This window comes from Anabrus simplex, chromosome 4, assembly GCF_040414725.1.
Source record: "Anabrus simplex isolate iqAnaSimp1 chromosome 4, ASM4041472v1, whole genome shotgun sequence".
In the NCBI taxonomy this organism is placed as follows: domain Eukaryota; kingdom Metazoa; phylum Arthropoda; class Insecta; order Orthoptera; family Tettigoniidae; genus Anabrus; species Anabrus simplex.
In genome coordinates this window covers 158,384,258-158,409,005 of record NC_090268.1, presented here as the reverse complement: position 1 = coordinate 158,409,005, position 24,748 = coordinate 158,384,258, and the positions used below count along the sequence as shown (strand labels likewise).

General features: G+C 40.4%; 1 protein-coding gene across 4 annotated transcripts in view; it reads right to left on the bottom strand.

Moving 5' to 3' along the window:
- The window catches only part of Ca-beta (Ca2+-channel-protein-beta-subunit), a 592,192-nt gene that overhangs the window by 74,864 nt on the left and 492,580 nt on the right, over window positions 1-24,748 (bottom strand). For 3 of the 4 annotated variants that reach the window (XR_010859801.2, XM_067145289.2, XM_067145288.2), the window contains exon 4: window positions 16,879-17,113. Coding sequence is in view for 3 of the 4 variants with exons in the window: in XM_067145289.2 (XP_067001390.2) it covers window positions 16,879-17,113 (235 nt within the window). In the remaining variant the exon portion in view is untranslated. The remainder of the gene's footprint in view (window positions 1-16,878; window positions 17,114-24,748) is intronic. The other variant, XM_067145290.2, reaches the window with a different exon arrangement.

Here is a 24,748-nt window from a genome sequence, read left to right as displayed (position 1 = left end):
CGCGCAAAGGTGAATACACAGAGCGTTAGCATCAGGAAGGGCGTCCGGTAGCAAAACTGGCCCAGAACTAATTTAAATACCGAGCGTAATAAATTGGCATATTCTGTAGGCAAGAAGGAGAATAATTCGAAGGTCTCCTTATTGTAAGGCCTACTACAGTGCATCTCAAGTCAGTTCTTTATTTTCAAATAACCTAAGTAGAATCAATGTTATTGTATTAAAAGAATCAATATTATTAAAATAATATTAGCATTGCATCTGTGATAAATATAGTTAAATGTTTTCTCAAAGAAGGGTATGGTATGGAGCCGTTCGTTAAAATACAAATTTAATTAAATTATCAATTAACACTATGCCCGTAAGTGCTGGTATTTCCACGACCACTTAATAGAAAACTGCCGTAAATATATTTTTTCCGTGTGAATTAACTTCTATTAATATATTCATAACGCATTGAAACATTATAATGCGGAATATCAGAGGATCATTGTATACAAATACCATTATCCTAAGGTAATATTTACCACCCATCGATAGTAAACCTTCGAAAGCTTCTCCTGGAAAATGATTGTGATTTGTGGCAGTCTTCTTCAAGGGGTACGATTTATGGCCAGCGCGTAGATGGATTTATTAATGATTTTTGGCTGCAAAGACAACTTGAATCACGAAGACCGCTGAGAAATAATTACTTAAGGGAACATTATTCAGACAAATAGAAAGTATTCAGGTCATGGAAGAGACCGTAGTCAAAGAAAGTGCTCCGTCCTTATCTCTAGGCTGTCTCTTTGTAGACCGAGTAGTTTCACTTAATGTTGTACTTGGCACCGTCTTGAATGCAGTGCATCTCAACGCTGTACACATAACTAAAAAGAGTAAACTGTATAATGAACAATGGGAGCGATCGATTAAGTCATACTTCTTGAAGTGAGCAATGTTTCTGTCAACATTACATTAATGTATCGCCTATGGACGCGATGTAGAATTTGTAAGATAAGTCAGAACTGTCACTTTTCAGTAAGTGAATAAGAGCAAAGAAGAAAGTTATGTTTGTAAGTGAATCACCGAGCTCCACAGCTGCAGTCGCGTGAGTGCGGCCAGTATTCGGTATTCGGGAGATAGTGGGCTCGAACCCCACTGTCGGCAGCCATAAAATGGTTTGGCGTGGTTTTCCATTTTCACACCATTCAAATGCCGGGGCTGTACCTGAAATAAGGCCACTTCCAGCCCTTTCCTGCCCCATCGTTGCTTTAAGACCTATTTGTGTCGGTGCGACGTAAAGCGACTTGTAAAAAAATATATGTTTGTAAATGGCACTGATGCAGCAGAGAAGATCCGGCAACGAAGACGACCATGTAATAGATCGAAGAAATGGCGGGTAGATCATCTCAGGGAGGACAAGGAATACATGAATATTCACTCAGAGGACAGATGCGCGGACAAGCGTATGCTGCCAGAGCGTGGGAATATGGGAAGAAGGACGAGTTTATCACGGTTAAATTTTCTGCGTGGCTTTGTTTTAGGGGATCGTACTTAACCACCTCTCAAAGACAAAGTATACAATTATAGAAGACTTTCAAGGTGATTTATGTTGAATTATAACCCATATTCCACGTCAGTTGAGTATCGGAGACGATTCAGAACCTCAAACTATTCTTAATTAAATGCGTCGTGAAGCCAGGAATCTAACTTGGAACAATCGGACAGACATTGGCACCTAACAGCAATGATGATGCTTTGAAGTACACTCATGAAACGGTAAGTCCTGACTAACTTTCGGCATAATAATCAGTCCCAAGAGAGGAAAGAGAACCTCCGCGTTTACTCGACGAATGAAATAATCGGGCAAAATAATATGACGATTCATAAACGGCTGATACTGTGGAGACTGATTCAGTGAGGTCAGACATAAAAGATGAGAGAACAAAGTTGCAGCACTGCCAGACTCAACTGGATCGCTACACATACGGCAAGTCTGTATAGAGTTCTTGCGCGTTATGACGTCAGAAATATGTCGATAGCGTATTTGAAAAAGATTTCAAAACTACCCTCGCACATGGAACCAGAAAGCTAATGAAATAATACTAATGCTGGGTCATAATCACACTGTTTCAAGTCCATTTGTTTCAGCAAGAATTGCATGACATTTCAAAGGGCCAAATTTTGACACTGACATTATTTATATATTCTACGTATTCAGAATGAAGTCATTCCTGTTCTATCCACAGTCAGAAGAAACACAAAAGTTACAAAATGTAAGTCTTCAGGAGGTGGAATGGAAATTATCCTGCAAGTTCTCAATTAGCAGCAGATCCAGGGATCTTGTAGGTCACAAGAACAAGCTCATCTGCGTAGCTACTTGAGCTGTGTGTAGGCTGGAACAGTCGAAGTATTTCAGAAGCCTCTTCTCATTGATGATACGGAATTCAGTTTTCTTTCATCTTCTATATTTGACGGTATGAGAGTTTTTGAGGTCTAAGGTATCTTTTTAAAAACAAGCCATCATCAGATTTACGCGACTGCTGAAATCACGGTCATAGCCATGGAACTCATCATTTTAAAAATCGATTCTAACAGCAGTCGCCTTGGTTGTAGGCTGTCGTCGGATAAGCCTTCATTTCCACATCTTTTATGTCCTTTCATTTTTCTAAACTTTCATAATTTTTCATGGGTGAGACATTTTCTTTAAATTCTTTCACTACGGTTTCAATTTCGCGGCGTAGAGGTAAGACTGTCTTTGCTGACAAGAGCTAGTGTTTATACTGCACTATGTTTTCTGGTGTGGGCTGGAACAAATTTGACCGGGCGAGTTGGCCGTGCGGTTAGGAGCGCGCAGCTGTGAGCTTGCATCCGGGAGATAGTGCGTTCCAACCCCCACTGTCGGCAGCCTGAAGATGGTTTTCCGTGGTTTCCCATTTACACACCAGGCAAATGCTGGGGCTGTACCTTAATTGAGGCCACGCCCGCTTCCTTCCAACTCTTAGGCCTTTCCTATCCCATTGTCGCCATAAGACCTATCTATGTCGGTGCGACGTAAAGCCACTAGCGAAAAAAAAATTCCTATGCTTACGTGTAAATACATTAGACTGTAGGAGTGCGTAAATACGCCACGCGATCATACATTTCTATAGTAAGATACGGTTGTAACCGTCGAGGCTTCTCCAGCCCTACTTTAATATAATATCATTTTACGCGATATCATTTGATATCAAGTTTATCCGCCATCGGCAATTATTCGTAATAAAATATTTATTATACGTTAAGCATTTGTAAATAAGGTTTTTGCAATCATATTATATATATTATAACATCATTTATTATTTATTATTATATTGTGAAAGATAGGAATTTATTATGTATTGGACTTGGTTAATATGTTGAAATGTAGTTGTTGTTATTTCATCTCATATTTGTGTATACGGAAAAGGTTATTCTTGAGCGTGGAAATTTGCATGACTCACTGGGTTTAACTCATGAGCCAAGGCTAGTAAACAGTGACCCGCGCGCGAGGCTTGCAAGCTGGTAAGCTACATCATCGCCACGCCTACTGGACTTGTCAAGAAAGAAGAGAAGGGGAGTTGATAATTCGATCTACGAATCAGATAGTTCGTTGTATATGAGTTTTTGAGATTGAACTGTTACCAAGAGTGGGGGTGAGCCCGGATATATAGAGATTCTCACCACGAGAACGGGACCCTAACTACCACTTCTGCTGTGATCCTAACTACCACTTCTGCTGTGAACCTAACTACAACTTCTGCTGTGAACATCTACTGTGAACGACGTTATTGATTTTGTACAGTATGTTGTCGCTTTGATACAGTACTTAGCTGCGGTTATGGTATCGGATCTACGTGAAACGAAACAAGCTTACGGCTTGTGTTATATTCAGTAAATCTTCTGGACGAAGAACTATGTTTAGTTCAAGTCTACGGAATTTGGTACAAGTCTGTACCGTATAAATAGTATAGCTCAGTTGGATTGAGATTTCTACTAATATGGAAAAATACATATCTCTGAATTTTCTCCTCTTACGATCAACGCTGATCAGTTTTTACAAGTATAGGGCCAATGTCTAATTTTAAAGACTAGGCAATTAGGGAGTGCTAGTCCAGATAGCCCGTACCATATCAGAGAAGGAAGGAAGGATGTCCATGGAGCCAATTCTACATCGAGAAGAAGAGAACGAGTAACTGCGGAAACCCGATGACTTCAACGAAAGCTGCAATTGGTGAGCTTCAATTAGATAAAGCAAGCAATTAGTAAATTCAGTAAAGTAAATTCTAAATCCCTCCACGCTTTAAGGAACTTTCCCGATTCATCTCATTTTTTGTATAATAAATTCATTTGTATTTTATATTGCGTTAATTTTCTTTCTTAAGCGATACTTAATGGTTAATTATTTAAAATCCTACACCTGTGATTTAAATATAAGTCTCTATGCTAGTAAATATACATTTTGGTTTACAGTTTTGTTTAAAACTGTAACCCTGACGCCCAAACATCACATAGAGAAATGGGAAACCATGGAATGTTAATTGTTTCTATTTGCGTGGCAATTTGAGGGCAAGCCACAAATAGAGTATTTGATATTCATGTGTCCCAAGGTAATAACTTTCATCTCCCCAAGTGTCTTGATGAGGAGAGCGAACAGTTACACGGTTATTATTATTATTATTATTATTATTATTATTATTATTACTATTATCTAATTCCGTTGCTTACAGAAAATTATGAAAAAACTACACAATTTATGATGACACGAAAGGTCTCATTCGATTCGTTATTAATTTTAAGAACTATGCAAAAGTGTTGCAACTCGACATGCTTGTTTATAAATGTAGACAATGAACAAATTCAAATCATTAATATTTAGCGGTTTAGAACAAATTGCGTTGGCAATAGTGACTACGTGGATGCGAAGTGTTTTATAGGTCCGTTCGTAATGGCAGTGGTTTCTTTTATAACCCTGAATGTATTAAAACAGTGTACCTAACATTCCAGTTCGCAATGTGAATTAGTTCAATATTGTTTATGCGATTTTTCACTGCTGACAGCGTTTGATTTATCCGTAGTAGAGCACTACAGTGCATATTGAATGAGGTTATGGCGTATTTGAATGAATTACATTGGCAATAGTGACCGTGCCGATGTGAAGGGTTTTGTTCGTTCGTAATGGGCATGTTTCGTGGTTCAAGCCTGATTGTACCAAAAGTGTAAATCTCACCCCAGTCGCGATGTGAATTTGTGAAGTAAAAAGTGTTTTTTGATTATGTGATTTACAAAGATGACAGTGACTGCTTTTTCTGTAATCATCATCATCATTGTACCGGGAGGTACACCTCAATGCCGCACATTCAAAATAAGCGCCTTAATAAACTCATCTATCGGTCAAAAGGTGAAACTGATAACGCAACAAGTTGGAACTTTAATCAGAAAATGTCACCACTGAAAAATTAATTTTGTTATTGTGAAGTTTCCTAAACTGACTGAATTTCTCCTTGTTTTGTTTGCTATACATCAAGAAGTTTGGACATTTTTCCACAGATGACACTACCAAAAAACTCTGATCATGCACTCTGATTGTACCAAAAGTGTAAATCTCTTAAACTCAAAGAAGTTTTGTATTCCTTGGTTTTCCATAACTGATCTTTGTTCATTTATTTTTGGGTTGGCAATACTTTTTCTTTCCACCAGTTTTGAATCTAGCCAATCACGAATTTTTGTAATTAATTTTCAACCAATCCCGCATTTCTTGTTCAATTTCGAAACCATATTAGTTTACTCCTACCAAACCTCTCATATAGATTTTTATTTTCTTCTCTTTTATTGTCAGTGATAGTGGATATTATGGAAACCAGACGTTACATAAATTCACCGGATCTGTTTTTCTAAGTGCGCGGGCGGCTATGTAATGACCTCCTTTTTCATATCGTCGTTTCTCAATCTGTCTTTCCTTGTACTTCCTATCATAGTTATTAAGTATTTCATTTCTCGGGCTTGAATTCTATTCTCCCTTGTCAATGTCCAGGTCTCAGCCGCATACGTCAATGTGGGTGCTTAATACATTTTGTACATTACCTCCTTATCTGAGAGTACTTGCAGAGCGTAAAGAGAGGGGTTAGAGGAAAACCAGCAAATAGGGCTTAACTGTAGTTGTTCAGATCTGTGGATGTAGAAACAGTCAATCATATAACCCAATTTACAATGTGAATTAATTAGCATAAAAACTATATATTTGTTTATGTGATTCTCCCTGCTTGCAACAATTTCTTCGCAATAGGGATAATGTAGTGCATAATGAGTGGGGTTAGAGGAAGATGAGCCCGCAAGTTTTGTAATTAAAGACAGTGGAATTTTGAGAACAGACCTGTTGTAAACAACTAGGACGATCCAACAAGTAATTAGAATAACGTTATATGAACTTCAAATTGTTTTCTTTGTACTTTAGACAACATTGGCAATATCATTCTAACATTACTTCACTCTGGTAGTTGTGCATGCTATGTGTGTGTTATATACTCCTGTGGATCAGTGGTAGAGTGTCGCCTCCGGATCCCCAGATAGCGGGCTCAAACCCGGCAGAGGTAGTCGGATGTTTGAAGGGCGGAAGAAAGTCCATTCGAAACTGCTTGTCATACGATGTAGGCCTGTAAAATATATCTATTAACATATTTGCTGTTTTCCCAACAAAATTCATTAAAAATTCAGCCATAGACGCTCAAGAGAGATTCGATTTAGTCAGTCATCTAGTTGACCTCGAGTAAAATGGACGTCGAAATTGAATAGCAAGCGGCCAGATGGCGTCAAATTCAAATGTTTATACACGGTAGCGGAGTCCATATTATTATTATTATTATTATTATTATTATTATTATTATTATTATTATTATTATTGTACCGGGCGGTACACCTCTACACCGTTTATTTAAAAGTTGCGCCAGTTGAAACTCCTCTTCTGGAGGAAGGTTGAACTTTATCTACTCTATTAATTCTCTACTTTCTCAGAAGATGTCACCACGTGGAAAATTTTGAGTTTTTGAACTGTGTCACTTTTGATGTGTTTTTGTTTAGCTTGAAGTAAGAAGTGTGAACTTTCTCTTCTAGAGGACACTACTGAAGATCAACAATAGTGCAACCTAGTGCGGAGTCAAAGAACTATTTTGTTGAAGAAATTTTTATTTCAAATGTTTGTTCTTTGCTAAATTTCTTTCTGTTATTGTTTAAGTTGGCTGTATACCCCTCTCTTTCCCCTTGTTTTGCATGTAGCCAATCCCGAATTTCTTAAATTAATTTCTATCCAATTAGATGTATCTTCCCCCAACTTGAATCGATTGCGGGGTCCTAGCCAAATAAATAATTGTGGGCGGGTGTTTTCATTCCCCTAACGCCTAGAACCTTCCACGAGAGGTTATAAACTGCTGATTTTTGGGTCTCCGTGCCACTTCTGTTCCATCTTTCAGTGTATTAAGTACATCGCAGGAGGCGGGTAGCGCCTCTTTCTTCTGCAGCGGTCAACAATAAGGTAATGGCCGATTAATAAATTCTTTCTTTTCTTGCTCAGCAGTTTAACTCTCGGGGCGGGTGCGAAGCGTTCTACCATGTAACCTTTTCCTAAAATGTAACTACTCTTTTCTTCGATTCTCTTGTAAAGCTACATTCTGGGATAGAGAGTGCTAACCCTCTCGAGCTCCCACTCATATTGTTCGGAGGTGAACTTATTTTTCTCAACGTATTCTTCGATAATGTAAAACAAATTGTTCTTTTCTAAGTCACCTCTGTAGTATGGGATTAGCCCTTGCATCAGTGGCCTAAGAGCCAAAGTAGGTCTTAACATCAAAGTTGTATTAGGAGTGCAAGTTCGCCTCCTCTCAAATTGTTTTAGAGGTCATTTAATTAACCTGCTTTTCATTTAATAGACCTCAGTAGATTGGGTATTTTACCCCTGTGTTTATGTCCGTTGACGGACAACTTGAAGGTGGAGTTTGGTGTGGCCTGGGAAAGGCTTAAATGAAAGAGCGAGTGGCTCTTTTGGAAACGGAGTGTTGTGTGCCTCGAGGAGGCTTTACTGTGTAATTTGGAGCAAGTGCTCCAGGGTTTGATTGGGGTCTTCTGCCCCTTTGTTAAAATTTGTATATCGGAAAGTTGGGCTAGTTGCTCAAAAATTATGAACTCAGGGCTCGAAGCCCAAACTCTGTAATCCCTGCAATTGTACATTTCAAATTGTGTTTCGGCTACTAAGTACCTGTTCTTTGTTATTACTTAATATTGAAAAGAAAATATAACCTTGTTAAATTTTACGTTAACTTTGATTCCGTAGTTTGAGACCCATTCATGCCCGCACCTTCTTACACCTCTACCTACCATCAAAACGCGGTAACAATTATTATTATTATTATTATTATTATTATTATTATTATTATTATTATACCGGGTGGTACACCTCCATGCCGCTAATTCAAACTTTGCGCTAGTTGAAACTCCTCTACTGGAGGAAGTCTGAACTTTATCTACTGCGTAATTTTCAAGTTTCTCAGAAGATGTCACTACTTGTAAAATTTGAAGTTTCTGAACTGGGTCGTTTTCGATGTATTTTTGTTTTGCCTGTAGTAAGAAGTGTGGACATTCTCTTCCAGATGGCACTACTGAAGAAATACAATTATGCACCCTAGGGCGAAGTGAAAGAACTATGTTTTTGAAGAAATTTTGTGTTTATAAGTTTGTTCTTTGTTAAATTTCTTTCAGGTATTGTTTATGTTGGCAATATTAACCCCTTCCTTCCGCCAGGTTTTTATTTAGCCAATCCCGAATTTCTTTAATTAATTTATGACCGATCAGGTGTATCTTCTTCAACTTGGATATGTTGCTTAACCCTAACCAATAAAATTCTTGTGGGAGGGTGTTCTCATTCTTGAAACGCCTCGAACTTTCCGCGAGAGTATATAAACTGCTGATTTTCGGGTCTCCGCGCCACTTCAGTAACATCTTTCAGTGTGTAAAGTACATAGCAGGGGGCGGGAAGCGCCTCTTTCTTCGGGCAGCAGTTCAACCACAAGGTAATGGCCGTTTAATAACTTCTTTTTTGCTAGCTCAGCAGTTTAACTCTCGGGGCAGGCCCGAAGCTTTTCCACCATGTAACTTTTCCCCTAAAATGTAAAGACACTTAGTATATATTCTATCTTTTAAACTACAAATTGGGATAGAGAGTGCTTAACCCTCTCGAGCTCCCACTCATATTGCTTTGAGGTGAACTTATTTTTCTCAACCGTTTCTTCCAGTCAAGCGTAATGTAAATTGTCTTCTCGTATAAGTCACCTCTTTAGAATAGGATTAGCCCTTGCATTAACGGCCCAGTACCAAGTAGGTTTTAAACAAAATGTATTAGGAGTGCAGCTTCGCCTCCTTTCAGTTGGTATTTTAGAGGCCATGTAATTTTCCTGTTTCTTTACTTAATAGGCCTCAGTAGGTTGGGTAATTTTACCCCAGTTTTCATGTCCTTGGAGGACGACTTGAATGTGGAGTTTGGTGTGGCCTTTGATAGGCTTAAATTTTGAGAGCGAGCTGCTCTTTCTTGAAAATTGAGTTGTTGTATGCCTCGAGGAGGCTTTACCGGGTAAAGAGGAGCAAGTGCTCCTAGGCATGATTGGGGTCTTCTGCCCCTTTGTTGAATTCGGTATATCGCTAGGTTGGGCTTATAGCTCAAGAATTGTGTGTCTGGCTCTCGGAGCCCAAATCCTGTAATCACTGTATTTGTACATTTTTGAATTGTGTTTCGGCTACTGAGTACCTGTTCTCTTTGTTATTTCTTAATCTTGAAAAGAAAATATAACCTTGTTAAATTTTATCTTAACTTTAATTTCGTATTTTGGGACCTATTCACCCCCGCACCTTCTTTCACCTCTGCTGTTCCACAGATACCTCGGAACAATTATTATTATTATTATTATTATTATTATTATTATTATTATTATTATTATTATTTGAAATAGTGCCAGAGTGAGGACGTGGTTCAGTATAAACGGCGTTCTGTATCTAATTGCTTCATGGCTGAATTTAATTTTATGTCTTTCAAGCAGTTTTGTGATTGAATCGATTGCTTGTATCAGTGAGACAGCTGAATGGAATTCTATTCCATACTAAGCCTATTTCTTCATTCTTTCTGGGTCTATTTAACGTAATTCAATTTTTAAACAGTCTTCCAGTAGGCAAGCTGGGGAAGGCTCTTTATAAACTTGGCACCTACCTTCCTAAGCTTGTGCTTACGCACAGACTAGTGTATGTTGCATTCCGTCGTGTAAAGAATTGTGAAGATTTACCAGTTTCCATCTAAAATACAGTTGAGAAAGCCAAGAATGTGATAGAAAAACCCAGAAAGTATTTAACATAACATTGGACGAAGTTATCGGACAGTGGAGGGCAACAAACGACAAGATAATGGATACCAAAGACTCACGTTAGGGGCCGATGACTTTCGATGTTAGGCCCCTTAAAACAACAAGCATCATCATCATCATCATCATCATCATCATCAAGACTCACGTGGGAGACAACGAGAATACCAGCGCAGATGAGGACCGCCTAACCTTTGCGGACGACATAGCCATAGTAAGCGAGACGGAGGAAGACGTATAGAAACAACTCGACAACATGAGCAAGATAGCCCGAGTGGTGGGAAAACGGATTGCTGAACACAACCGGGGCTTGTAAAACACCAGAAGGCAGGAAAGTGTAAGTACCTTGGAGAATATATGACAGGAAGGAACAGGAGCAGCGAAGGGATAACCATGCACCTTGCGACCAGAGAAGTGTACAATAAAATAAAATAAACATACCAAGGGATGCTAAGATCAGGCATTACAAGGCAACATTGAGGAACTGGGTACTGTACTCGGCCGAGACGATGGCACTAGGAAAGCAGGGGGAAGAGCAACTGGAGAAAGAAAACTCTTCAGGTCTTCAGGATTGTGCTGGGGCCGAACAGAGGAGAGGAAAATAGGAACGAAGATCGAAGGACGAAACATGAGAACGATCTCAGAAGAAGTAAGACTCACTTGCTGGACAGTTGATCAGGATGGACACCCAGATGATTATGGGAGACAACCGGTAGGACGACAGGAAATACGGGAACCAAGTGGGTTGTCGAACTCAGTAAATTCAGCCATAGACGCCCAGGAAAGATTAGATTTACTATGCCAACTAGTAGGCCTCGAGTAAAATGGACGTCAACATTGACTAGCAAGCGGCCAGATGGCCAGATGGACTGAGAAGGCGATCAAGGTGAAAGGGACAAAGGACTGGAGAAATAACCACACGGGCAGGTACAGGAACAGGATACAGGAGGCTGACTGGGGAGGAAAGAGAAGAGGATACTGAAAATCTCAGCTGAGGAAGGAGAGAGGGTGAAGTGGTTCAGGGAGGAGAGAAGAAAACCAAAACCATGACAAAACTACCCGTGGTCGTACAAGAAAAAGAAGAAGAAGAAGAAGATATTGGCTTTACGTCCCACTAACTACTTTTTCGGTTTTCAAAGACGCCGAGGTGCCGGAATTTAGTCCCGCAGGAGGGTTTTTTACGTGCCAGTAAATCTACCGACACGAGGCTGATGTATTTGAGCACCCTCAAATACCACCTGTCTGAACCAGGATCGAACCTGCCAAGTTGGGGTCAGAAGGCCAGCGCCTCAACCGTCTGAGCCACTCAGCCCGGAGGAAGAAGAAGAAGAAGAAGAAGAAGAAGAAGAAGAAGAAGAAGAAGAAGGTTATCGTAAAATGTTGTACTCTGGTAGTTCTGTATGTTATGTAGGCTATGATATTGACAAAAAGAGTGTGATTCAGTACACAGAGAACAGTGTTCTGTTGCTAATTGCGTTAGGTCTGATTCTAATCGTATTCTATCCTTCAAGCAGTTTTGTGTTTCAATCAATCTGTGCCTCCAGTGACATAGCAGAAGGGTATTCTGCTGCACGCTCAAGCAGGGGCAGACTCTTTACTAATTTGAGATCTACCTTACCCTAAGGCTGTGTTTATTCACGCACAGTCGTATGCTGCATTCAGTTGAGTCAAGGATCTAAAGGACTTACGAGCTGTCGTTCAAAATAAAAGTGAACAAAGCCATAAAGGCGATGGAGCAAATACAAAAAAAGCTTCGTTTACTGGAAAATATTAGTGAATATTTAACTCTGGTGGTTATGCAAGTCATGCGTGATATAGGCAGAAGGAATGTCGAAACTTGATTTGATTTGTTTATTTATTTATCATCAACAGAGTCATTACTTCTCCAATTACAGATGATCCGTTAGCTCCGATTCCATTTTATTCCGTACTTCAAACAGTATAGATAAATGTTATTGTGACATTTCTCTCTAGTGGTTCGGAACGTTATGGGTCTGATTGTGTTATGTCTTTCAAGTAGTTTTGTGTTTGAATTGCTGCCAGCAATGACATTGCTGAAAGATATTCTGTTCCTTACTAGAGCTATTCCTTCATTTTTCTTTGTTCCGACTGAAAATGAAAATGCACAGCCTGTTTCCAGTCAGTGACCGGGTCAGAGATGGAATGAATGAAGCCCCATCTAGCAGCGAGGATATCAATTGTGCGGGCTGCCGAAACCTGTCGCACTCCTCTGGGGCAATGATTAATGAATGACAGATGAAATGAAATGATATTGGAGAGTGTTGCTGGAATGAATTATGACAGGGAAAACCGGAGTACCCGGAGAAAAACCTGGCTCGCCTCCGCTTTGTCCAGCACAAATCTCACATGGAGTGACCGGGATTTGAACCACGGCACCCAGCGGTGAGTGGCCGGCGCGCTGCCGCCTGAGCCACGGAGGCTCCCTTTGTTCTAACTAGTTTATTAAATTTTCAGTCGGCCAATAGAAAAGCAACTATTATTACCTTAGGCAACTAATTCTTCTTATTCTAATACTTCTTCTTCTTCTTTACTAATCTGGCTCAAGCTGGGCTTGTCATTGAAACGCAGAGTTACACTATCTTATATTTTCAACCTATTGCAGGAAATTTCGTTATTGCTTCTTGTTAGTTCGAAAGCCGTATAAACAATTGCTCAATATAGCTACCGAGTCCTTTATAATGCCGACTACATTGTATTTTTGCAATTTACTGCTCAGTTTGTAGCGTCCTCGTCAATCCACAAGCACAAGCAAGATAATACGTAAGTTATATTTCTCCAAAAAATATGATACTGTGGGCTTATTAATAGTATTCTTCTCCTTGTCGCCCTCTAACTGTTGGATTAATGAATTCTGCCTCGTATTTAGATCTATTAATATCAATACGGCAATGCTGTGGATCTCTTCATAAACCTCCATTGCAGCAGCTCGAAGAGCGTTGGCTAGATCTCACGAGTAATTGTGTCGTTTGTTTCCAAGAAGTTCTCCGCTTGGATTATTATTATTATTATTATTATTATTATTATTATTATTATTATTATTATTATTATTATTATTTCGTTTGGGATTATTTAGGAAAATGGGGCTCGTTTTGACTCTCTACATTGGGTCTCCACCGAGGTCGATAGCTGCAGTCGGTTAAGTGTGGCATGTATCCACCTATTCGGGAGGTAGTGGGTTCGAATCCCACTGTCAGCAGCCTTGAAGATGGTTTTTCGTGGTTTCACATTTTCACACCAGGCAAATGCTGGGGCTGTACTTTAATTAATGCTACGAGCACTTCCTTCCCACTCCTAGCCCTTTCCTATTCCACAGTTGCAATAAGACTTATCTGTGTCGGTGTGACGTAAAACAACTGGTTAAAAACATGGGTCTCGTGTTTCTTCTTGGTCCAGAAAGCTTCCATCTTCTGGCTGTGTGCCAGCTTCCTCTCCTCCGTTCACTTCGGTGTGGTGGTCCTCGTGTTGTTCTTGCTGGTGAGGGACACTGGGAACACACCCTGCACAGTAATCTGTCTGAATTGGGATTGACCCTGTGTGGTGTTTAGTGGAATTTGTAATTGTTCATGGTCCGATTTCACTGCGATATTCCACCTGTTCCTTGGAGGCTTTACCTTTACCTGTCGTGCTGAAGATATTGTTGGAGAGCTTGCGGGGGTCCATACCGGTCAAGTGGCCGTGGAAGGCTAGGCGCATTTTCCTCATGGATGTGATTATGTATTCTTCATCATCATTATTATTTTACTACAACCCACTATGAACGTTGTCCTCTTTAAGACTACCTTTTAAACGTCACATTCTTGTTTTTTTTTCTTTTCCAGTTCGTTATATTTTTGAGTTCCAGATATTCCTCCAATGACTAGCTGCCTTCCAACTCATCTCGTACCTTTTATCAATAGCATTCTCATATTAGTCGTGTTCAAATGTTACAAATTGGCAGTTTGTTAACATTTATCACCGATCTGCTTCTGGAGTGTCAACTTTGTGAATGGATCCTGATCTTTCACCCTAGAGGTATACATTAGTCTCCTCACTCTCCTAATTCGATAAATGCTTAAATTGCTACTAAGTATACTTTTGTTCCATGATCATCTTTATCTACGGGCTAGGGGCGATTATTTTCCCTTTAGCGTCACTTTCTTCACAGTCTTCCTTAGCGCCAGAGCTCAGGAACAAATTACTGGGCACTTCAAAACAATGATGATCTTCATCATCATAATAATCTTATTCTAGGGAAGATATTGAGGTTTATTATACATTAAATATTACAATTCTACAAGTCTGTGTAGGGTGGCCGAAAGCAGCGTGAACCGGGCATATGAGCGCTAGATACTGTAGTTGGTCTAATACGTGATTTGAAAAGTACAATTCGACATCTCACACCCTTGTCATTTTTTCAGCTGCTGAAGTTAGCCGATCAGATTACTTCGCGGGCGGGCGAATTCGAATGGACTTTGCGAGGCGGTGTTGCTACTCTGCATGCTTGAGAGAACCAGTCAAAGAGGCTTGCGTTACAATGCGAGTCCAAGTTCACTGAACGCATGCCACAGGGCTGCTTATCGAAGATTTCCGTAAATGTCCGATCATCTAGCAGCTACCAATGCCGAGAAATCAACGTCAAACATTAACACAATCACACCGTGGATTTCAGGCAGTGACACCGTACTGTACTTGCCATCAGTGTTGCCAACTTATATTTTAAAGATTATCTAAATACTACTAAAAATACGCTAAAATTCCGCCAAGAAATCTGATCTCAATAATGAGCAATAAAAAAGCATTAATAATAATAATAATAATAATAATAATAATAATAATAATAATAATAATAATAATAATAATAATAATAATAATAATGTTATTTACTTTACGTCCCACTAACTACTTTTTCGGTTTTCGGAGACGCCGAGGTGCCGGAATTTAGTCCCGCGGGAGTTCTTTTACGTGCCAGTAAATCTACCGACACGAGGCTGACGTATTTGAGCACCTTCAAATACCACCGGACTGAGCCAGGATCGAACCTGCCACGTTGGGGTCAGAAGGACAGTGCCTCAATCGTCTGAGCCACTCAGCCTGGCAATAATAATAATAATAATAATAATAATAATAATAATAATAATAATAATAATAATAATAATAATAATAATAATAAATGTCTGCACTCAACTGATCTGTGAGTTTCACTGGGATTAACCCCCTAGTTGCGAGTCGGCGAGCTAAAACTAGTAGGCGTTTTAGTGCCGGGTGCAAACCAGGTGAATCCCCTACCTCAAGAGCCACACAGAAAACAGGCCAGTTCATTAAACGGTCTTCCTTCGTAGCATAAATATAAATGCTACTCTCTCACAGTTTCATTATCTGTCGTCATACGTCAAATAAGCGAAAAGACCGGGCGAGTTGGCCTTGCGGTTAGAAGCGCGCAGCTGTGAGCTCGCATCCGGGAGATAGTGGGTTCGAACCCCACTGTCGGCAGCCCTGAAAGTGGTTTTCCGTGGTTTCCCATTTTCACACCAGGCAAATGCTGGGGCTGTACCTTAATTAAGGCCACGGCCGCTTCCTTCCCATTCCTAGTCCTTTCCTGTCCTATCGTCGCCATAAGACCTATCTGTGTCGATGCGACGTAAAGCAAATAGCAATGAGGGAAAAGTACCTTTTCCCCACGCATTACAAATGTATGATACCATGATCTCATAACATCAAATCCAAATAACATGTTTTCTTCATGTGACTGCTAGCTCCTGATAAGAAATACGGAATAGCTTGGAGACAGACTGGAGTACAAATGTTAAAAAAAACGTAAAATGGATAAAACACTATATTTCGCTATAATAAATCTAGAATTCCGCCAAAAATCCGCTGTCCGCTAAATGATATATTTCTCCACCGACAGTCTTCCAATTCCGCCAAATTTAGCGAAAAAATCCACTAAGTTGGCAACACTGCATGCCATAGTGCGATTGTGTCAGCTGGGAGGTCGGTGTTTAAATACTTCCCCTGGAGAAATTTCTTCTCAAGCTTAAGCCACGTGCAGATTTAGCAATACCGCCTCGCAAAGCACGTCGGAATTCGCCCGCGAACCGCTCTGATTGGTTAACTTCAGTAGCTGAAAAGATGACAACGGAGCGAGATATCGAATTATTTTTTCCAATTATGTATCAGTATGACCAACGCTAACGAGCACATACCCTATTCACGTTGTTTTGGACCACTCTGTATATTTATACGCCTATAGCTTGAATTGTATGCAAATGGACTGAAACAGTTTTGAAGTCAGCCATCATTATTTATCTCTCTGAAAACTCTTCAGTAAATTCAGTGTTAGATTGCAAATATATTAAGCTCCGATGATTTATCTTCGACAATGTATTTTTAATGCTACAACGTAAAAATTGAACTCAAAAGTCTACGGTAACTAAAGTAAAGAAAGCGTTGTGTGAGTGTTTAACATAAGAGAACGGCCGAACTAACGTACCAGGGGTGGGAGGGGTGGAACCTCGCGAGTTCCCACTCTTAGTGGTGGACAGCACATCGTTCACTAGCGCACCTAGGTTACTAGACGAGGACGTCTTGGACGAGTACAGCTTGGAGTTGCGGGCCTGGGTCTGCTGCAGTCTCAGGTTCTCCAACTTCACCGGCGAGGGAATGAAGCCAACGTCGCTACCTTCCTTCACCAGCCGACCGATCCACCAGTTGTTGTCGTACTTCTCCTGCGAACAGTAAAACACAAGTTTGAGTACGTGAGAAAAGTACAAGCTGAAGTTTATGATTACCGGTATGTGTTTCCAAATGGAAGATTCGCGATGGCTGAAAGGAAATGATAATTATCATAACTGAATGGTTTCTAGCAAAAACAAGCAATGTAAAAATATGAAATGTTCAGGAGAAAAACTGTATAAATGCTGTCCTGTGTAAAATGAAACCAGGCAAAATTTTCATATATCTGTTCATAAGAAAAAAATGATACACAGTATGTTGAGTAACGTCTAGTATGGTCAGGTATCCAATTACAGCACTGTCACACTTCAAAATACCTGGGAGTGACGCTTGATAGAGCTCTTACGTACAAAACCTATAGCGAGAGTAATGAGACGAAAATCTCCACACGAAACAATCTTGTTCGCAAATTGGCAAGGTCACAATGGGGCTCTCATCCTCAAACAATGTGAACGTCAGCAATGGCACCGTGTTTTTCTGCTGCTAAATATGCTTCCCCAGTCTGATACAGTTCATCTCACGCCAGACACGTATATATGGTCTTCAATGAAACCTGCAGGTTGATTACAGGTTGCTTAAAGCCTACTCCGACAGATAAGCTCTATTGCCTGGCGGGAATAGCGCCACCCTTTGTACGTAGAGTAGTAGCTGCCAGCAGGGAGAGGCTTAAAGACAGCGCCCACCCGCTGCATGAACATAGTCCTCTTCAGCAACGGCTGAGATCAAGGAAGAGCTTCTTGACGACGTATCTGAGGTGATTACCGTCACCAGAGAAGGCAAGGCTGGGGCTGTGGAAGAAGATCATCCCAGCAGCTGAGCAGTTACCACCTGGACATAATGAAAGCTGGCTATTGTGGAAGACCCTGAACAGGCTACGATCAGGAGTGGGAAGATCCAGGGATAACTTGAAGACATGGGGATTCAGCACAAGTGATACAAGATGTTAATATGGGTAGGAACAAACCATGATCCACATGCTTCAGTGTCCTTTGTGCCCAACATCTTGCACAGAGGATGATCTCCTACAAGCCATTCAGAGTGCATTGGACATTGAAACATACCGGGCGTGTGTAATATGATCTCGCATGTTATGTTTTGTATACTTCAAGCTGACTTGTACATTAAATGTGTATGTTTTCGACTCTAGTATAATAATATATATATATATATTTTTTTTTTGCTAGTTGTTTTACGTCGCACCGACACAGATAGGTCTTACGGCGACAATGGGACAGGAAAGGGCTAGGAGTGGGAAGGAAGCGGCCGTGGCTTTAATTAAGGTACAGCCCCAGCATTTGCCTGGTGTGAAAATGGGAAACCACGGAAAACCATTTTCAGGGCTGCCGACAGTGGGGTTCGAACCTACTATCTCCCGAATACTGGATACTGGCCGCACTTAAGCGACTGCAGCTATCGAGCTCGGTAGTATAATAATAATAATAATAATAATAATAATAATAATAATAATAAAATAATAATAATAATAATAATAAAAGAAACAGTTTGTTGAAGTTTTTGATGTTAAAAGTTCAAAATTATCCTCTTAAAAATAAAACAACCATTCTGACAATGGTTGCTTTTGCCTGAAATTGTCATAAATAAAGCATAGTATTCCTTAAATCGACTTTTATTGAATCATAATTTGTCCTTACAGATGTATATTTAAGTTAATATCAATATTATCATAGTTTATTCAACAAAACTTCATGATAGTCTATGTTTGTGTTATAGATTTTTGGTAGTTTTTCTTACTAATGTTTTACATTACATGGTAATGGAAACGGATCAAGATAATAACACAGTAATGTCATAGTTCACTAGAACGTTTTCACTCGGTGCATCCACTACTGTTGTCATCTTCACCTACGTCAATATTCCCTTCAGGAACACAGCTGTGTGTAGAACAGGCTACCTTCTGGTTTCAAAACGAATGCACGCAATCGTTTTAAGGAGCTACAACAACGACAACAAATGGAGGTGATCTTCTTCGGCAATTACTTATTATTTCACTCCATTCATTTGGTACTTCTGGTGTGGTAACCCTTTTTTCCTTTTCAATCAACTGATAGTCCGAACACAGGGTGGCAGAAAATGATGGCTTGCAAGAAAAAACAACCAATTTCATTTGAATATGGTTATACTTGCTGGCAACCCAACTGATATTTGTCACTTTTAACGAAGTACTAATATTCCATGCTCCTGTAATTCGGTGGCTATGGCTGATTTTGTAAAATATGTGATTTATGCGGACAGACGAGAATCCTGTTTTTCCCGTTCTACGAATATCTCATTTTTGGTACGCTGACATTGGTTGTTTTCGGAAGAATTCCTTCAATTCTTATTTTAAGAGGTGCAATTTTTTATATCGATAATGGCGATGGTTTGAAATTAATTTCGTGTGGCTATTGCTAGCCTTGTGCAGCCCTTGTAAGATAGACCCTCCGACAAGGGTGGGCGTCATATACTGAGCATGGAACACTGTGTTATTGCGGTGGAGGATAGTGTTTTGTGTGGTGTATGACTTGCAGGGGTATTCGGGGGTAGCACGGATACCCAGTCCCCGAGTTAAGAGAGTTAACTTTTCACGATTAATTATTATTATTGTTATTATTATTATTATTATTATTATTGCCTTTATTCGTAGTAGCGAAGTTAGGACTCATGGTACTCTTTTACACTTAACTATGCATCCTTAACAGTGTACAACTGAGAAAAACATTCATAATCTTATCTTACAAGTTAGAAGTAACATGACACAAAATATCAAAAGCACAGTAAACGTACATTCACACACACATTCACATCACAAAATTCATTCAACCTGGCGACAAACACCGAAGAGATGCTCACGGCAAGATGACTTCAATGAATTTAAACTTTTTGTGGCTCTAATGTTATGGGGGAGAGAGCTCCATATCCTAGCTCCATTCGCAGAAAAAGGAACGGTCATATGCTTCTGACCTGCTGAGAAGGATACCAAGGGTTCTACTGGAGCGTCTGTTATGCTGGGGGAAAGAGGATAGAAAATTCAGTTGTGAAGATAGGCTAATATGGGCCATTCTCGTTTAATACTCGGAAGATTAATATTGCCACGTGGTGGGTTCTATATTGTTCAAATTTTAGAAGGGAAATTTGACGATAGTAAAGGGTAAGGAGAAGATAATTTTTTTTTTTTTGCTAGTTGTTTTACGTCGCGCCGACACAGATAGGTCTTATGGCGACGATGGGACAGGGAAGGGCTGGGAGTGGGAAGGAAGCGGCCGTGGCCTTAATTAAGGTACAGCCCCAGCATTTGCCTGGTGTGAAAATGGGAAACCACGGAAAACCATTTTCAGGGCTGCCGACAGTGGGGTTCGAACCTACTATCTCCCGAATACTGGATACTGGCCACACTTAAGCGACTGCAGCTATCGAGCTCGGTGAAGATAAATCTAATACAAGAGTTCGTAGCACGTTGTAATCAGTTTAGATACCGAGCTCGATAGCTGCAGTCGCTTAGGTGCGGCCAGTATCCAGTAATCGGCAGATAGTGGGTTCGAGCCCCACTGTCGGCAGCCCTGAAGATGGTTTTCCGTGGTTTCCCATTTTCACACCAGGCAAATGCCGGGGCTGTACCTTAATTAAGGCCACGGCCGCTTCCTTCAACTTCCTAGACCTTTCCTATCCCACCGTCGCCATAAGACATATCTGTGTCGGTGCGACGTAAAGAAAAAAAAACCAATCGGTTTAGTTGTTCTCTCGTGGCATCAATTAGTATTACGTCACAGTAGGAAAATATAGCGAGGATAATAGTATTTATAAGTCTAATAATTCTAAATTAAAAGTAAGTAATTAGATAATTAAAATTCACAAAATGAACAAAGTCATGTTCATGGATCAGTGGCATTGTTGAAGGTAATATAGAACATTTTGGTTCTGCCATTCGTGTTTTTATATCAGTTACAGATAAATGGTTTATCTTACAGCATCAGCTAACAACAGCATTAAGCGCTCCAATTGGGCACAAACTCTTCGGTTTGAGTTTACGGAAGAAGATTAAAAAAATAAAATTCAAGTTTTATTTTTAAAAAGTAGTAGTTTCGCATTTATATAACATTTTCGTACTTTGAATTTCTGATCATTTCAACGTTTTTAAATTTTGTTAATTAGTTATATAATGGTCATGAAAAGTAGAAATACAAAATTCCAAGGCTTTACAACCATTTGCGAAACTTCGCATTTGTACATCATCTCCGCTACATCGAAAATCATAGAATCGTGGATATGTTTTTGCACTTAGAAGACAAGAGAGGAAGTACAGATTATTTGGTTGTTCCCCTCTTAGTAGCTTCTTACGACATGCAGAGGTTCTCCACTCACAGGGGAGACAGAGTTCCTATAATTCGAAAGAAAATGAGTGTGTCCACAAAAGAATGGTAAGGCCCATGACTTAAGACGAAACGAAAGACATTCTGGACCTCGTAAATATAATACTAGCCCTATGGTGTACAGGTAGCGTACCTACCTTTTATTCCAAGCTCCCGTGTTCACTCTTCGGTCAGTTCAACGATTTTCATCCTGGAGTAGACCGGGTTTCGCTTGATATGAAATTTTCTCAAGCTCTTGTTAGTTACAGTAAGAAAGCGCACAGTGAGAAGATGGCGCTACTGACCTACTGTACATAGACGAACAGCAGTTGCCATGGTTACAATGGTGTCAGGAAATTGATGACGCCAATTACAGCTCCAAATCATATTATTATTATTATTATTATTATTATTATAAGCGTTTATCCTACTGGTGTACGAGTCTGCTTGATCGATCAAGGAACGATCTTTCTTGCGATAGAAAACATCATTACTCTGTAGGTGGAGTGCTCTTATGTCGGCGGTAATGGCATCCTGCCATCATTGTTTTGGCTTTCCAATTGGTCGAGTTTCGCTGACAGGCAGTATTGGTGACGGTGAGAGGTGCTGCGCGCATGATGTGGCCATACGTCTCTGACGCATTTTCTCATGTATTGGCTCAAAAATATATTCATGTTAAAGTCAACCCCGCTCTAATTATTACGTCCCCCTCTTTATTCAGGAACGGGTCGGTCAGGCGTCATTTACAAGAAGCTGAACTGGGATACGCGGTTTCTAGGATGGTCATGTGTCGGCTTCATAATAATGTTACTGGCTTTACGTCCCAGTAACCACTTTTTACGGTTTTCGGAGACGCCGAGGTGCCGGAATTTAGTCTGACAGGAGTTGTTTTATATGACAGCAATACTACTGACACGAGGCTGACGTATTCGATCACGCATTGAGCCAGGATCGAAACTGCCAAGCTTGGGTCAGAAGACCAGCGCTTCAAACGTCTGAGCCACTCAGCCCGGCAAGTCGTTTTCAAACCGACATTTCTTCTCATTTTTTTGGACTCTTATGTAAGGATGAAATCGTCGCTGTTCAGGCAAAATGTTATATCTCCCAGTGCTCTTCCTATCCATTATTTTCTTAGACTTCTGACTCCTGCACGCCACATGTGGATATTAAGTCCTTCGGAACAATATTCCTTGTATTCATTTTCCTATGCTTACGTGTAAAGGAAAATGAACCTTACCGTACGACACTCTAGGAATGTATGTTTACATGACTTATTTACGCACTCCTACTGTATAATGTACTTAAGGTTCATTATCTATTACTTGTAAGCTGAACACAACGAAAATTGCTCTGATGGGCTACATATCCATACTGTATATGGCTGGGAGGCGTGACCAGCCTTAAGGAAAATAATGGATAGGAAGAACATTGTGAGATATGACCTTTTGCTCAAACAGCAACGAAATGTTCTATACCAGAGCTGCGAATCGAACTAAGGCCAAAGAGGATGAAATAAAATATGCTGGATTCCAAGAGTTCCAAGCCAGCATTGTAGGGACATTTATCGCGCTTTTCATTTCAAGCTCGACATTTATCATTCTATGTTCACACGCAGAGGAAGGAAGAGATCGCGATTCCATCCTACCTTACATCTATAAACGTTCTTAGTTATAAAAGAAATTCAGGTTGATGAAAAAAGTTTCTTGTAATATATGAAGTAGGCCTACACACTTGCGCCACAAAATATTGAAAGAGTTCCACCATTAATAAACGCAAGGTGGCATATAACACTGCAGTAGCACGGTATAGGGTGCTGGCGAGGATACAGTCTCTGCATACTAAGCACTGAGAACAGTAAACCAGCTTACAGCCTCGTGGATATTAATGTGAACAGAGATACCGTTTTATTTTATTTTTAATTACTTTACAAATCATGAAAGTTATTTCTTATTTAACAATATTTTAGTAATTAATAAGCCCACCCTTGGCTTCAATGAACATTTCCACTCGTTTCGGCATAGAGTCAGTTAGTTTGCTTTTTAAAAATACACATTTCCCTTATTTCTTGGTCACGAAGCCACATGTTCACTACAGCAGTAGTAGGGCTATGTATGTTCTAAAACAAACAACCGTCAGCATTTTTATGCTGAGTCAGCACCCGAGGTAAGGTCATTGACCTCTAGCATTCATACATACATACAGTCCCCGCTGGATTTTGCGTAAGAGAGCAAGCCTAACCTCACAGACGCCATCGTGGAGGAGCCTAACCTCACTTTTACGGTGAGATGACTTTTCCGTCGCCATCTTGCCAGATGCCCTTCCCGACACCATCTTGCAGGGGCCTAACCTCACAGTCCTAGTTTTACAGCTAGATGCCCTTTCCGACGCCATCTCGCCAGATGCCCTCCCCGACGCCATCTTGGAGGGGCTCAACCTCACAGGGTCCAGTTTTACGGACAGATGCCGTTCCCGACGCCATCCTGCTAGGTGCCTTTCCCGAAACCATCTTGGAGGGGCATAAACTCACAGGGCCCTAGTTTTTCGGCCAGATACTCTTCCCGACGCCATCTTGTCAGATGCCCTTCCCGGTACCATCTCGGAGGGGTCTAACTACACAGGGCCTAGTTTTATGACTAGATGACCTTCCCGACGCCATTTTGGAGGGGCCTTACTACACAGTCGCCATCTTGGGACCAGTTTTACGGTTAGATGTTCCTCCCTCCTCACATGCGGCATTTTGGAGGGGCCTAACCATAACTATGACCAGTCCTCCTCCTTCTCCTAAAACGCGTCTTTACTTAGTTGTGTTCTTACGCAAATTCCGGCGAGGACAGTATGTATGTATGCTAGGGGACAACGACCTTGCCAGGGGTTAATGACCTCGGGTGCTGATGCTTGTTTGTTTTAGAACATACTATTACTTACAGCACAAAATCTCTTTTCCTTGTTACTGCAGTCCATTCGTTTATTGATAATTGCCCATGGATTTTCTATAGAGTTAACGTCCTGTGAATTTCCATGCCAGTCCAAACACTGGGAACCATTTTTCATCACAAACATTTGATTTTTTCAGTACATAGCAGTGCTTGTCGCTATTCATCATTCCTTCAACAGGAATCAAACATTTAGGGCACGTGAATGTAAAACAGCCCCAAAACATCATCTTTTGTGGCAACTTTACTGTCTGATGTGGTTCGGCGAGACTTTCTCATTATTGCTTCTCCTTGCATGTGAGATGTTATAACCTTGCACTTTCATCACTAAATAGGACCCTTTGTCACA